Source organism: Gobio gobio (genome assembly GCF_949357685.1).
Source record: "Gobio gobio genome assembly, chromosome: 3".
NCBI classification, from domain to species: Eukaryota; Metazoa; Chordata; class Actinopteri; order Cypriniformes; family Gobionidae; genus Gobio; species Gobio gobio.
The window spans coordinates 28466845-28482154 of NC_137099.1; the positions used below are offsets into that span (position 1 = coordinate 28466845).

General features: G+C 36.6%; 1 protein-coding gene across 2 annotated transcripts in view; it reads right to left on the minus strand.

The window, feature by feature from the left end:
* Window positions 1–15310, minus strand: part of cntln (centlein, centrosomal protein) — a 151911-nt gene that overhangs the window by 5938 nt on the left and 130663 nt on the right. For both annotated transcript variants that reach the window (XM_079811926.1, XM_079811925.1), the window contains exons 19-25: window positions 11554–11715; window positions 8849–8946; window positions 7040–7166; window positions 6689–6826; window positions 6126–6311; window positions 2311–2481; window positions 1861–1935 (exon numbers count right to left, since the gene is read on the minus strand). In XM_079811926.1, coding sequence (XP_079668052.1) covers window positions 1861–1935; window positions 2311–2481; window positions 6126–6311; window positions 6689–6826; window positions 7040–7166; window positions 8849–8946; window positions 11554–11715 — 957 coding nt within the window. The remainder of the gene's footprint in view (window positions 1–1860; window positions 1936–2310; window positions 2482–6125; window positions 6312–6688; window positions 6827–7039; window positions 7167–8848; window positions 8947–11553; window positions 11716–15310) is intronic.

The following is a 15310-nucleotide window of genomic DNA, read 5'->3' on the forward strand; positions in this document are numbered from 1 at the left end:
GGACTCAGGCTGGTCTCAGCCTTGTCATACAGCGAGCAGTTGTGTCGGCCGAGCCGAGAAAACGTCGATAGCAACTTGCCTGTGAAGAGTCTCCTGCGGGCCGCTGCTCTGTTTGTGTGTATGTGTATGTATGCGAGTGTGTCAATAGCAGCCTGCTGGTGGAGAGTCTCTAGTGGAGCTTGGCTCAATCTCCCTGCATCGACAGACCTGCCAGATCAATACTTGGCCCACCACTAACAAGCTGCTTCGGGGTCTTACAGCCCAGCAGAGGAAGCAAGAGAAAGAAAAAGAGAGAAAAAAAAGGAGAGAGAGACCGAGCTGCCTGATGGCAGTCTTCAGAGTCCTCTAAAGTGTCCAGCGGCGAGAGGCAGAGATGTGCAGACTGGGTATAGACAGGTCACAGAGGTCAAAGGTCAAAGCCACTAGCGCTGTAGTGACATGCCAGAGCCCGTGAATCATACATTCGCATACACACAGAGAGCAGAAATCATAAATTCTTTAATGATCTCCTAGATATTGTTGCTAAGAGATTTCACTTTATACATAGCAAACAAATCCTGTATGTAAAAATAGGCTAAAGTTTGAAATGGGAAGAAAGGGAGCTAATTCAGTCAACAACGGTTTCTTATTGAGCCTTTCACACCGGGAGCGAAGTTTATCTTTGGTGAGTATTGTTTCCCCCCCCCCCCACTAGCTATGAAGCGCACCAACCAGTAGGATTTGAGCTCTAGGTCATGTCTTTGGAGTTGATGCAGATACACATATCAGAACATTTGGTGGTGCTCAAGCACTATAAACTGGACACTGGAGCAGCAGTCTTCTTCACACTCCACACATGTTGAGCCCAAGCCTGAAAATGACTCTAAATGAAATGTTTTCAGTTCGCTTTACACTACGCGCGTAATCTACAATTAGGTGGTTTGCATAAAATACTACTCAAACATTCAGTCTCCCCATCAATATTCTTTTATCTCTATTCTGCACATATTTACAATTACCCAAATGTAATGCTTTCACTACAATTTTATATGTGCATTTTGTTCACCATTAATTACCCCTTTTATTAAATAAAAACTAAAAGTAAAAAAATAATTAATTTTATACAAATATTAATAATATTGTTATAATATAATATTGTTAACGCACACAATTCCTTTTTAAAATAAGGGAAAAAGAACAAATATGTGTGAACTAGGTTCAGCAATTTGTTTGGACAATACTGACATAAACATATATCTATATGCATATACAAAAATTGGGACAGAGGTACATTTCTAACATTTTTCTCCCTTGCACAAATATTTATTTTGAGGACTCTATGTTCTATATTTTGAGGATTTATTCAAATAAATGATGCACATTTGTAATAATTAAATGATACATTAAATAATACACATTTAGATATAATTTATGGACCTTTTATGATTAAATTCCACAAGGGAAATGACTTTACTTTAGCTAAACGTCGCATCTGCTACAATTTTTTTTTAATTATTGCTGAAATAATAGTAATAGTCCTGAACTTGCCTCTCATGCATCTGCTCTTCTGATAGCCAGATGGCAGAGCAGCTGAAAGATGCGTTCACGGCGCACCATCTATTGTACCTTGATTTTGCTTTATGTTCAGCCTGACAAATATAGACCAGTGAATAGACCATTCATCTGCGATTTGCTTCGCTTTTTCACGGTGTGAAAGGGCCCTAAAAGATGAATATGTTCATTTTAAAATCTGCAGGATATGTTTAAAAAAAACGTTCATTTGCACTAAAAGCACCACTTTAACAAAATTATGAATATTGATAAAATGTGAATACTAAAATTGGAGAAAAAAAAATGTTTGAGTTGCTAATGAAATCAAACCTGCTGCTGAAGGATGTGTTGTACATGTTCAGTCCAATCTGTGTCTGGCCCACGACCCACACACGCCTCCTCACACTGCAAATCACAAAACATGGCCGGAAATGCTGTTAAAAGCCATGAAGAAAATACTCTAAATTTCTTTTGTGTGGGTGTGTAAGAGTGCAACGGTGTCACTGGATGACCCCAAAAGCGGTCCAGCTTAAATATTTGGAAATTATATATAAAAAAAAATAAAAAAAAGTACTTTAAATACCCATGTGTACAATATTGGCAGGTCTGATCAAAATATTCAAATGTACAAATTATGCCAAATAAATGTTTAGTTGTCAATAGTAATAATAATAAATACATATTTGGAATGTCAGTTTTACTTATTTTTTCATTTGTAATACACATGCTATTCTATCTGTAACTATGTTTTGTTTCCCATAATATTCAGTCAATACTGACCTCATCTGTGTCCAGCATGTCCACCAGGTCGGTTTCTGTCATGTTGAGGATAGACGCTGCTTTCACTAGTGAGCATTTAGACATTCTGTTTCCTTCTTTTTCACTCTTTTTCTTCCTCCTCAAACGGACTTTAGCATCCTGCACATTCTGTGCCAATTCATTAGCCAGTGCCTTAAAAATAACGGTGAAAACAGACAAAAGCATAAACATATTGTCTCTTACAGTAAATGTGTAATGAACATGGTGTGATCAAGAGCTCGATGTTAAAGATGATTTCGTCAAATTGGGAGCGGCATGAACGAGTAGCCGAATGCTCTTGACTTTTGACGCAAGATGCACTAAAATTTCGAATGCTCTCGTGTTGATTTGGAGGGGAATTGCACATAAGAGACGACAAGCTGCTAAAAAACACACACTTTGATTTATTTCCTTTTTTGTATTATCATATTATAAGAGGAGCTCTCAGAAGAGAGTAAATAATGGGGAGACGAGAGGCTCTTAAAATGGCGGTGGGGAACGTTGGGTCTTATTCTTTGTTGCGCCCGTTGAGGAGCGAGCTAAATGGGAATTGTTGCTAAATACTGAGAGACAATTAAATGTTAAAGCTGCCACTGTACATGAGAAAGTCAATAAAGTGAGCTCCCCTTTGTTTCATTTTCAGCTTATTGATCGTAGCAATAATCTCTTGTATCATTCCCCATAAGCCTTGTGAAAACCTGACCTTGGAATGGACAGTCTGTGTGTGTGTGATTCCAGGTTAACCCACAGAAGTATAAGTGAGAGCAATCACACGCGGTTGATCAGAGCACAGTTCTTTGGGGCATGCTCCATTTCCCACATCTCCCCATCACCGTTATTTGTTTCATAAAGCCTCCATCATAAATACTTCAAATGGATCTTCATTATATTTCAGGGGATGCTACTGGATTACATAAAGGCTATTCTTGCGTCCTCATATTCACACACTGCGAATGTGCAGCAATGCCATTAGGAACTAAAGCATTTTAACTAGCAAATGTCTCTATCAGGTGTAAACTCTAAAAACAATCATTTATGTACATTAGGGGGAGAAAAAGATTAGATGTACTTCAAAGCCGAGGTGACTTAACAGGCTGCAATTGAGCGTAAATGTGCAGTTTGCTGCCAAGAAAAAAAAAGAAGATATTTTAAGAGAATCATTGACCTTGACATACAGTCTTGAGAGTGTTCATTTCCAGTTTTTTTTCTAATAACAAAGCTGCTTCACTGCTTATTTTTTGGCATAATATATTATTATTATTTGTTATGAAAAAAGCAGTTAAGCAGTTAAAATATATATTTTTTTCAATATCTTTAATTGCAAGAACTAAAAAAAATATATATATATTCCCCCCCCCCTCTCATCCCCCAGAACAAATAATATGAAAGATAAATAATAAAATAATTAATAATAAATAAATTGTACTTAGTATAGACGATAGTATAGACAACAGTGAGGAAAAAATTTTGTCTGATTTTGATCCATATGCAGGTCTTCTAATTCCACTTATGTTTATGGGGGAGACAGTTATGCCCTTTTCAAAATATAAAACATTAGGTTCTGTACTGAAATACATGTTTAGGGAATATTTCAATTTCAAATAGAGTATCACTCAAAGAAAAAAAACACTTCTCCTCTGGCATTCCAAAAACAGCCATTACAAAACCAGGTCTGATTTTCTTACTACAGTGATTAATTTAATTATAAAAATCATATAAAATGAATTTTTTTCCTTTAAATTCAGCTTTTTTCAATTACGATTTCAGGACATTTATCACATTTGTTTACATTAAATTTGCAAAAACTATTTTTTTTTTAATTGAATTCAGTGATTAGAAAAATGTGTATCATGGTAGATGTATATTCAACAGATAAGAACAAAAAAAGAATGTCATCATTAAGTTTTAAAAAAGATTAGTTAAATATAAATCGTATATTGTATATAATTTATTTCCCCCCTCTTGAATCTCAAAACTGTTATACAAATATGTACACTTTTTTTTTTTTTGTTGATCATCAAATAATGCAAATAATCTTTGTTAGAGGTAGAGGAAAATTCCTGTGAAATTGAGATAAATTGGTCAATGTGAACTTTCACTCCCCTTTCGCTTTGCATTTACATACACTACATAAACATTATTAAACCGGCAACATTGAAAATTCTCCAAAGGAATGCCCAGCTCATCAACAAACTGTCAAAAGAGCCTATGACTTTATTTAAAGCTTAATAGATATTCACTGTCACTAGTCAAAGGGTAGATTCAATTGACCTAAACCCAGCGCACAGAAAAATCCGGAAAGAGATTAAGCGAATTTATCACATACTCTGCACAGCTCCCCTGACCGCTTCCCGAGAGCCAACCGAACTGCAGGATAGTGTGATGGGGGCCAAGAGGAGAAGGGCTCTTACCCACAATCACCTTAGCCACAGGGCCAATTTACCAGTTCTCTTGCAGAGGAGAAGGATTAGAGGAGCGGAGGAGAAAAATTCCTCTTTAAATGACTTACCTGCATTAAACCACAGTGGATTGTATTAGAAGATAAACTATGGAGGAAATTACTGAGAAAATAAATTAGACTTTATCTTAAATCTTTTGTGACATTTGGCATTTTTCACTCTCAACACCATTTGAATGGGGAAGTAAATGTTTACCAGCAACACAAAGTAAAGGCTGGAAACAGTCGTGTTAATGAGGTGTCTTAATGACTCCATGTCATACTAATCTAATACGCTGTCTTAAAGATGTCTTTATTAGTGCAATAAGCATTTAATGCAATTTGAACTATTCCTCGAGTTTAAATGCATGAAAAAACCTTTCTCTGTTACACCTGCACTATAACACACTACATGTTATCAATTACTCATGGCCACATACATTTGCATAATTCAAACAAAGCTCTTCGGTGGATCCCCAAATGGCATTATAATCATCCCAAAAGATCACTCTTGAAGCTTCCTGACAGGATGGCATGTTCAAAGCTCATCAATCCATGACAGGGGGATGTAGGCCAGAGAGCTGGGCCGTCTACAGGGACCATCATTAACACACTAGCAGGAATCAGCTACAGGTTAACTATGTTGACTATACGAAACCACAGGCTACAAAACATGCTGGGTTTTGACGACAGATTTTTGGAATGGAATCCATGTCTTTTTCTCTAAGGTTTACACATTGATCATACCTCATATCTAACACCCTGTTTACACGTTAAGATCTGTTTGAGGTGATCTGATCACAAGTGGAGAGTGTAAATACAGGTAAAAATTTTTTTTTTGTTATCTGATCACTGAAATCACATTCAGAGGTAGCAGAAAATGCAAATGACCACCCTGCATTTGTAATGTAAATGCTAATATGTCCTGACAACAAGGGTTGCCTACTCAACTGTCATTCAACCATAATTTTAAAACAATTTACATGCAGCTAAAAAAAAATATATATATATATATATTTAAGTTAAATATTTGTTTAAAAAAAAAACAAAAAAAAAAAAACAGTGTGATGGCACTTTGATACACCTGATATCAAAATGCAACACACCAAAAAAAAATATCACATTTGTGCTTTACAATTAATTACATTTATTTAATTACTTTAAACAAAGAATTTCTCTGCGAAATTCAATTGCAAATGCTAACAGGATACGCATTTGAGACACGTTACTAGATGAAAACAGTACTATCTTTCGGCTTAAATATTAATATGATTGTTATACTCAAGACAGATCTTAATAGCAAATTTAAATAGCCTAAAGCTAAAATGATGACAGTCTATATGTCGGACAGTCCCGATACCTCAGTGAATGTGCGGAACTGGTGCAGCTGAGACTCAGCGAGGGTGAGCTTTCTCTGCAGTGTTTCCAGCGCCTGAGAGCTCTGCTCGGCCAAACCGTGCATCTGTTGGGACGCAGTCTGCTCCAGCTCAGCCATGGCCTGATCCCGTTCGCCTATCCGTGACTGGAGGACAGTCACTCTCTGCTCCTGGGGATATGCACACAGAAATCAGAAATTCCAAATAAACACTAATATAAATTCTCACAATTATTTCATGATTTAGAATATTACACTATAGATAAATAACAGATCTACAGCATAGATATCAAGTAAAATAATAGACTGAATCCACAGATCAATAGCAGAAGATGAAACTGGGGCAAAGTATGGCATTGAGGCCAAACATCAAACAAGACTAATGGTAATTAGGTGAATAATGGAGAGAAAAAACAAAACAAAAAAAAAACAACTCTTGCAAGACAATGAAGGATGAGCTGAAACAGAGCGCTTCGTTTTCAGAGTGTGTCACTAAAATTACTGTGCGATGGAAATATGGTTGATGCAGATAGTCAAAGCTCTTAAACCTTTTTCTGAAGCTCCTCTTTGAGTTTTTGGCTGGTTGTCTCATGTTGGTTTTTTTCTGCAGTGGCTACTGTCAATCTTCTCTTCAGAGAGTCGACCAGCGCTTTCCGGTTAGTTGACTCATCAGAGAGAGATTTGATCTAACAAAGAAAAGCAATTGTTATTAAATTAGACTGGGGTCACCAAGACCGAAATTTCAATTACTTCAATATTTTTAAACAGACAGTGAAATGTGGAAGTCTAGGAAGTTCAGACTCTGGATGAGTGACACGATCAATAACAGTAGAGAGAATAATTAATTCCAAGGCTGTTGCCATGGCAAGTACAGTATCTGTTGTTCGAGCAGGACCTACTTTCTTCTCCAAGTCTTCAGTTACTGCTCTGTGGCTCCTCTCGGAGTCCTGGCAAATCTTTAGTCTGCTCCGGAGATCTTCCACCAGCTGTCTTTTCATTGTCACATCCCTCTCTAAAACACAGATCCTGTACACAAACACATTCAGATAAACATTTAAGGTTTTGTTTGTTTGTTTTCGTTTTTTAATTTTCAAAGTGAGTTTTTTATGTGGACTCACTCACTTTAAAAATTAACAAATGGAAATGAATAATTAAACAGAGAGAAAACAAATAAAACGCCAGCAGTCTTGTAACCGGATTGCTCCTAAATAGTTTAAACATCTACACATCTCCGAGATATAAAAGTGTTGGAATATGTTAACATTTGAGGGCTGTTTTACGGACTGCCTCCTTGACCAGAGCTGCTGTAATGATGAGTAAAGGTCCTTTTAAATAAATATCCTCAAATTCCAGAGAGAGAGTGCCTGAAGCAAATGCACTGAATAAATGTGAGAGCTTCTTATTGGAGTGACATTAAATTAAATAAGACTGGGTGGCCTGGGGAAATGGAGTCAGGTTACCCAACAGCCATTAATGAGAAAACCCATATTGACCCCGCTGTAGAGTGGACGAAGCTGTTTCTCCTGTTGACTTACAGCCAACGCTTCACCCATCCTCCCCCACTTCACTCCATCTTTCCCAAAGCTCAAGAGAGCAAATGGCAATTAGATCTATAACATTTATTTTAGGGGTTCGCGTGCCCAAAAAGAATAGCGGGATGCTGATACTGATGACCGGCGTGAGCCTCAGAACAGCCCGTCTCGCTAAAACGTTTGCTTTCCTTTGCACTCCCCGCTTTGTCTCTTTGGTGTTGAGGTGCTAGATTGCTAATTCAGAATGCATTTTGGATGCTAATACAGTTGTAAGTGCTTTCACAGATCATGGATGCGCAGTTTGCAGTAGAAAACAAAGGAGATGAATACATTTATGATATGGAAAGACAACAGGCGGCACATGAAAGGCAGGCCTTTATGAATAAGGCAGAGACCTCTGCGCCGGATATTGACTCAGGACATGGCAGCATGCTTTGAAATTCACTTTTTTTGAAGGCAGTGCAGCAGATGTATTTTTTACAGCGTCTAGACATGTATTTCATTTAAACAAGCTGCGTGGCGTAAGGCGGCTGCCGCTCACAGGGACTCCTCATCTGTGATTTCACATGTTGTCACTGACTGGCGTGAAACCTCTGAGTTTTACCTCACTGCGGACACACGCTGTGACATTCACACAGTTCTAAGCATGCACATTCTGGAGAAAAAAAAATCTAATATTCTCAATCCATGCCTTTGTTTTCCAGTATAAATGTGAATGTACTTAAAACAAGAGTTTTCATTGAGAGGAAAAATATGCCATTTGCCTCAGATATTTTGCACTTGTTTCAAGCAAAACCTCACTAAATGTATTATTTACTATGACAGACACTTTTTCCACTGAGATGGCTAGAATCGAAAGACGCAGAGACAGCGGAAGAAAATAAAAAGCACAGGGAGATGGCATCCAGTTAACACAACAGACTGTTAGACTCGGTGCCCAGGGCAAGACATCTTATGACAATAGTGCATAACTACATGGGAAGGAAATTACACCTCCTCTCTCTGCTAGTATCTCTGCACATAGCCAGCTTCACACTTTTCAAAATCTGGTGTTGAAGTCTGCCACATGGTGGAATCAGACACTGCAAATGTGACCCAGAGCACGAGAAAGAGAGGGCAAAGAAGTGAGAATACCTCAAGACTATGAAGGAAAGAGAGGGGATAGAGCGCATTTACCTCTCGTGCAGTTCCTTCAGTGTCTGATCTCTTTCATCTAACTGAGCCCTCAGGCTCTTGTTAGCAGCAGTGTGTTTGCTCATCTCACTGCTGGCACTCTGTGGAGAGAAAGAGTCACACATTTATCCTATCATCTGATATCCCATCGTGCAGGACTCATTTATGAGTATTGAGCCATCGGGATGCTTAATGAGGATGCTGTTTCACAGAAATATACACATCTACATATGTCCTGTGCATTGGCTCTAGTTTCCTTTATAAGTTAATGATGTGACATTCATTTTTTGTCCAGATATATTCAGGTATTTAAAAAAAGATGTATATTTATTTAGATATATTATGTGTGAGGCTTAAATTAAAAGGTGAGGCTTAAAGTAAAAAAAAAGAAAAGAAACGGTCTGGAGATTCTGGCAATTAAGTACAATGTTTGATTAAAATTCTTTAGTTTGAAATATCGGTAACACTTTACAATAAGGTTCATTAGTTAACATCAGTTAACTATATTAGTTAACATCAACTAATAAAGAACTGCCCTTATAAAGCATTTATTAATCTTTGTTCATGTTAATTTCAACATTTACTAATACTTTACTAAAATCTTGTTAACATTAGTTAATGCACTGTGAACTAACATGAACAAACCATGAACAGCTGTATTTTTATCAACTAACGTTAACAAAGATGAACAAGTACAGTAACAAATGTATTGCTCATGGTTAGTTCATGATAGTTAATACATTAACTAATGTTAACTAATGAAACCTTATTGTAAAGTGTTACCGAAATATCTTTTATTATTATTGTGGTAACACTTTACAAAAAAGTTAATTTATTACCATTAGTTACATTAGTTTCATCAGTGAAAAATACTTTTAAATCATTTATCGATCTTAGTTAATGTTAATTCCAACATCCTTTTATTCATTATTATAATCAAAAGTTAATATTCTTTAATGGACCTCGGATTACATGATCTAACAATAAACAGTTGGATTTTTATTAACTATCATTAACAAACATTAATAAAAACTGTAACAAATGCTCATTTTAGTTAATATTAGTTAATGCATTAATTAATGGGACCTCTTTTAAAAAATCTTTAAAGAAGGAGTTTTTTTTCAAGACAAAAAGTGGTTCGAAGGTGACTGTCAGTAAAATACAGTACAAGATGCCTTTTGTTATCATGACAAGAGAACCATGAAGGTAATAAGAATTCCTGTTTCAATAATACATCACAGAGAGGACAGGACCCCTGAAGAACCTGATGAATGTACACCATGGTCAGTATTTTTTATATTAGATTATATAAAGACTAAAAGGTAAGGCTGGTCAAATGGAATAACTACAAGAAAATTCATAATTTGCAAAACAAAAAAATAACCTCAAATATTTGTTTCAGTTTTATTTTTTCAATGATAACGCACAGTCATATATAGGAAAAAAATATTTACTTAATGGTTATACTACTTTTTAGAGCCGATTATATTCAAATTTGGTAGCAAAAAAAAAAGAAAAAAAAAGAGAAACGGTTTAAACTTGATTTTTTCTTTTTCATTTTTTTTTGAAACTCAAAAATACAATATCTACAAATCTAAGAACTTATAGAATTGTATTGAGTGCTTATTTGTCACTGAATCTTATATTATTTATTGTCCCACTGTATATGTATCATTTATAGCATTACTTATTATGCTGGGTTTTGATCTATTTAGTGGCACATTTGCTCAATCTCTGTGAATGTGTGTCAAGGTAAGAGGCACACGCACAGAGCGTCTGAAAACTCTGACGACAGGTTGAGTTGGTGGGATGCCTGTGATCATGTGAATGATGGATATTTGTATGTGCACCTTGTCTTTAGTTGAAAGGAACGGAGGACTCGTTTATGTAGCACACATCCTGACTGCATATCACACACACCCACACACACTCTCCTGTCTCTTAAACATGACACTATCATTGAGCCTAACACAGAAATATAAAGAGCAGTGCCAGAGCCCATAAATCAGTTTGCTGATATAATACACCCAAAAGTGTCACCAGCTATTTAACACACCAACTTGTTTACAGGAGAAAATAAAATAAAATAAGGAAAACACTGTAACAGTGCAGTTAACAAAATTTTTCAAATGGAGACTTTAAAATTTGAACGTTGTTTCATGAATGACAACTTCTGCCCATCAAATCAACAGCATCATGCAAGTGTTCGTTTATGAATATGCATATATATAGCCATATTATGGTCACCATTTCTTTCAAGAGTAAGGCCAAGTCTTTCCTGTTTTATACATTCCTAAAATAACCTTAATTTAATACTACTTCTATTTATCTGAACAGTTAAATCATATTATAATAGACCTAAGATAACTTATAATTGAATAGTTGTACAAATGCAATTAGATGTTGCTTTAGCAAGCACCTCCACTACTGCACTTCACAAAGCTACAGAGTGGAAAGTGGAATAAGATGGAGTAAAATATTCATTTAAATAATATATTTGATTTAATTTATTTTGTAAAATATATTATTTTCTCATCTTACTAGTCTTACTTCTCGTCTACTACTAGAAACCACTGCATGGGTACATAAGCAAATAATACAACTATTTAACATTCTTAAATATTTTAAGGTAACCATACAAGTTAATTTAATTGTCTATCAGTCCAATGTATAAACTGGACCTATTGAACTGAAAATAACTAAGAGACCTTCAGTCGGTGAGTGAGCTGTTTGACTTGGGCCTGCAGGCGCTCCGGGTCAATGGCAGCGGGGTTCACTGGCGTTTGCTGCCGTATACGTCTCCATTGCTCTAACTCCATTTGCAGAGATGCCTTTTGTTGCTCCAGACCAGCCAGCTCGCATGCCTGCTTCTGCTCACCAACACACAAACAACAAATAAACAAATCCACATGTAGGAGCTGCGTAACAAAGGAGCAGATACATATCAATTAAGTGAGCAGCATCACAAAAAGGCAAAAGTCTGATTAAACAGTTTCTGTTTAGTTTTATGATTAAGGAGCATTTTTAGGCTCAGGACTACATAGCAGTTTGCTATTAAAGCCCTAAATCTGATTAAAGCCGTATGCTAATAAGGAGGCAGATCATTCCTCCATTTTTCTGTTGATTGTCAGTCTTAATAGAGCCATTGTCGGCTCGTCCCAGTGCACTCTGGGAGTTTATCAACACTGCGTTGAGCTGAAAGCTGAGCACCAGGGCTAATTGCACTCTCACTCACTAACACACACACACACACACACACACACAGTTACTGCATAGAGCTAAATGAATAACACAAAGCCCTGTTTGGGGAATAAAACCACAGAATTTTTAACAACACTCAGTTGTGATACTTCACTCTCTGTCCAAACATAATGATTTCTTACTGCACCTATCATAAAATATGGGGCAATACGACACACACACACACACACACACACACACACACACACACACACACACACACACACACACACACACACACACACACACACACACACACACACACACACACACACACACACACACACACACACACACACACACACACACACACACACACACACACACACACACACACACACACACACACACACACACACACACACACACACACACACACACACACACACACACACACACACACACACACACACACACTTTGGAACATCTGAAATGCCATTCATGCAACTGCTGATATCTGGGTTCTGACTTTTTAATAGAGCATTCTCTCTGTCTCTCTGTCTCTCTTTTTTTATTTTTTATAGGTTTGTGCTAATGAAAGACATGCCGGCATCACACTAAGATGTATTGATGGTGCTTCCAATAATCTGAGGGTTTATAAATGACTCTGCACTGGAGGATCATGTGGCTTTTTGTCTACATCCACACACATCCACTGGTCCCCTATAAGCCTATTAAAAGCAAAGACTTTTACATTTTATGATGCCATGGACCCCTTTTTTATGTAAAAAAACCCCATTAAGTGTGATATTATAAAGACAAAACTATTTGATGTTACAAAATTAAATAATGTATATTGTCATTGTACTAAAGTCCAAATAAATAATAAAAACATCACTGGAGATCATTAAATAAATAATGAAGTTTTAAAATAAAGATTGTAATTATTATTTCTTAATGTTTACACTAAGGCTGTCAAAAAATAAAATGTGTAAAAAATTTTATAAGTTGTATAATAATAATAATAATAATAATAATACATACAAACCTGATTACAAAAAACATCTATAGTAGTAATGATATACAGTGTGCTAAATGTTCAGTCACAGTAACAGTAACTAAACATGCATAAACATGCATACTTAGTAAAATGCATTAGTGTCGTTTTTCCTCAACGTGGACCCCAATAACCCTTTACAACCCATGCTATAAACCACTGTATGCTCATCATGGTCCAAAGTGTTTCAAAAATATGTGTATATTTTATATAATTTTTTTGCAAGAATAAATTAGCTTGAGCTGATTTGTCACGTCTACAGATCACTGATTTACGAATTGCCATGACCAGTCAGTCACCTGGAGCAGTAAATTAAACTGTCAAGCTTGTTAGAATCCAGTCACACTCGTCTCTCTCACCAAACTCGGACGAGATGTGGGGAGGTTAGTTTGGCTTAACGCTAACAGCTCCTGAAAGCCTCACTGTCAGACGAGTAGTCTAATCCTGAGGTAATCCCGACCCTTCCTAAAAAAGAAACACGGACTACACCTGCAAATTACGCAGATTACAGGCCCGGCCTGTCAAACAGGCTGTCAAGTCCCTCTTCCATGGTGATAGAAGGGGTTCTGCTACATTGCCCTCGTAATCCCACCACTATGATTAATCTGAACGGCTCAAAGGAGTGACAGCCATCTTCATGAGAAGGCTGACCTGAGTGGGGGTAGATAGGTGAATGTGTCTTACCTGTCAAAGTACATTAAGTGTATTTCCTCTGTCATCCGTAACAACATAAGCTTAGATTGAGGACACTTTTGTCACCTACATTTATTGTGTCACAGCACCAGCTTGTGGCAGGAGCACTTGTTGAATAAAATGAAAAAAATATATATGTTGATATTTTATTTAAGAAAAAAAGAAAGAGACAGCAGCTGGAAGCTCTACAGGGATATGCGCTGTGATTGACTGATGAAAGTGTCACTTCACTGTTGAGCATGTGTTCCACTTAGAGAGAACAGGGAACACACACACACACACACACTGCAGCAGATGCATTATATCAGGTGCTGCTAAAACACCCATCAACCACACTTCTAACACATGTAGGGAAGGGAGAAGCCATTCAACTCATCTAATATACATCACAGACTCTGTAATAAGAGATCCATTCTCTTCTAATACTGCATATGACATCCGTGTGATCACTACAGGAGCTCTGTGACACTTCAGCTGTGGTAGCGTATGACTCTTCTGCTTCTAGGTTTAATTGAACTTGGCCGTTTATCACAAAAGCTTTGTCTTTTCTGCCTAGGCAATATAATGAGAGAGAGAGAGAGAGAGACAGAGAGAGAGAGAGAGACATTAAAATGAGCAAAATAAAGGATCGATACCAGACCACAAAGGGCACAGGGATCAATGTGAGCTGAGAGAAGTGTGACACCCGACACGAACACTAATACAGAAGAAACACAGACTCTCACTCACACAGACGGATGGAAAAGAAAAAACAAAACAAAAAAAGCACCAGGACACGAATGAATAAAAATAATGCGCTTTTTTAGTGTGGAACTTGGCTGATAATAAAAAGTTCAAAACTGATGCAATTACTTAAATAAACAAAGGTCAAAATTTGTCAGAAACATAAATTGCACTATATTTTCTTCCAGTTAAAAGAACCGTTAAACATCATACTTGCAATCATGCTGCTGTAATGACAGTCATTTCAATATTCAGAACAAAAGCATGACTGCAAATGTGATTTCACTTTTATACAACAGATCAATAAACAATTTTAAGTTGAGTAATTTACATTTTATGCAAAATTTGACGTTATTTAGTTAATTTTCGCCAATATTATTATACCAATATAAATTGTTCCAAGAAAAAGTTAAAGCAGAATCAACCGGGTCAGTGGTCTTATTTATTATCTTACATTCGGTAATCCACAAAAGGCTGTAGTCAAACATTTTTCACTATCTGGCAGCCACCCTGACATACGCACAGAAAACGGATCCAAATGAAATATCTGTTGTTTGAAGATTTTTTTCTTTCTTTCCTCCTCTTTTTTGACACTATACCTGACCCTGTGAGGCCATAATTATATATTGCAGAATATAATATTTTATCCCATTCCTCCTATTCTAGTCTTTTTTCTCCTCTCATGTAAATTCTTTTATCTGTTTTTAATCAAATATTTGGAAGGAGAGTTCAGAATAAGAATGTGTAGAAGATAATGTGCAAAAATGGTACAGTGGGGATGGAGAGCTCTGTTGGAGCAAGGGTATTGGTTT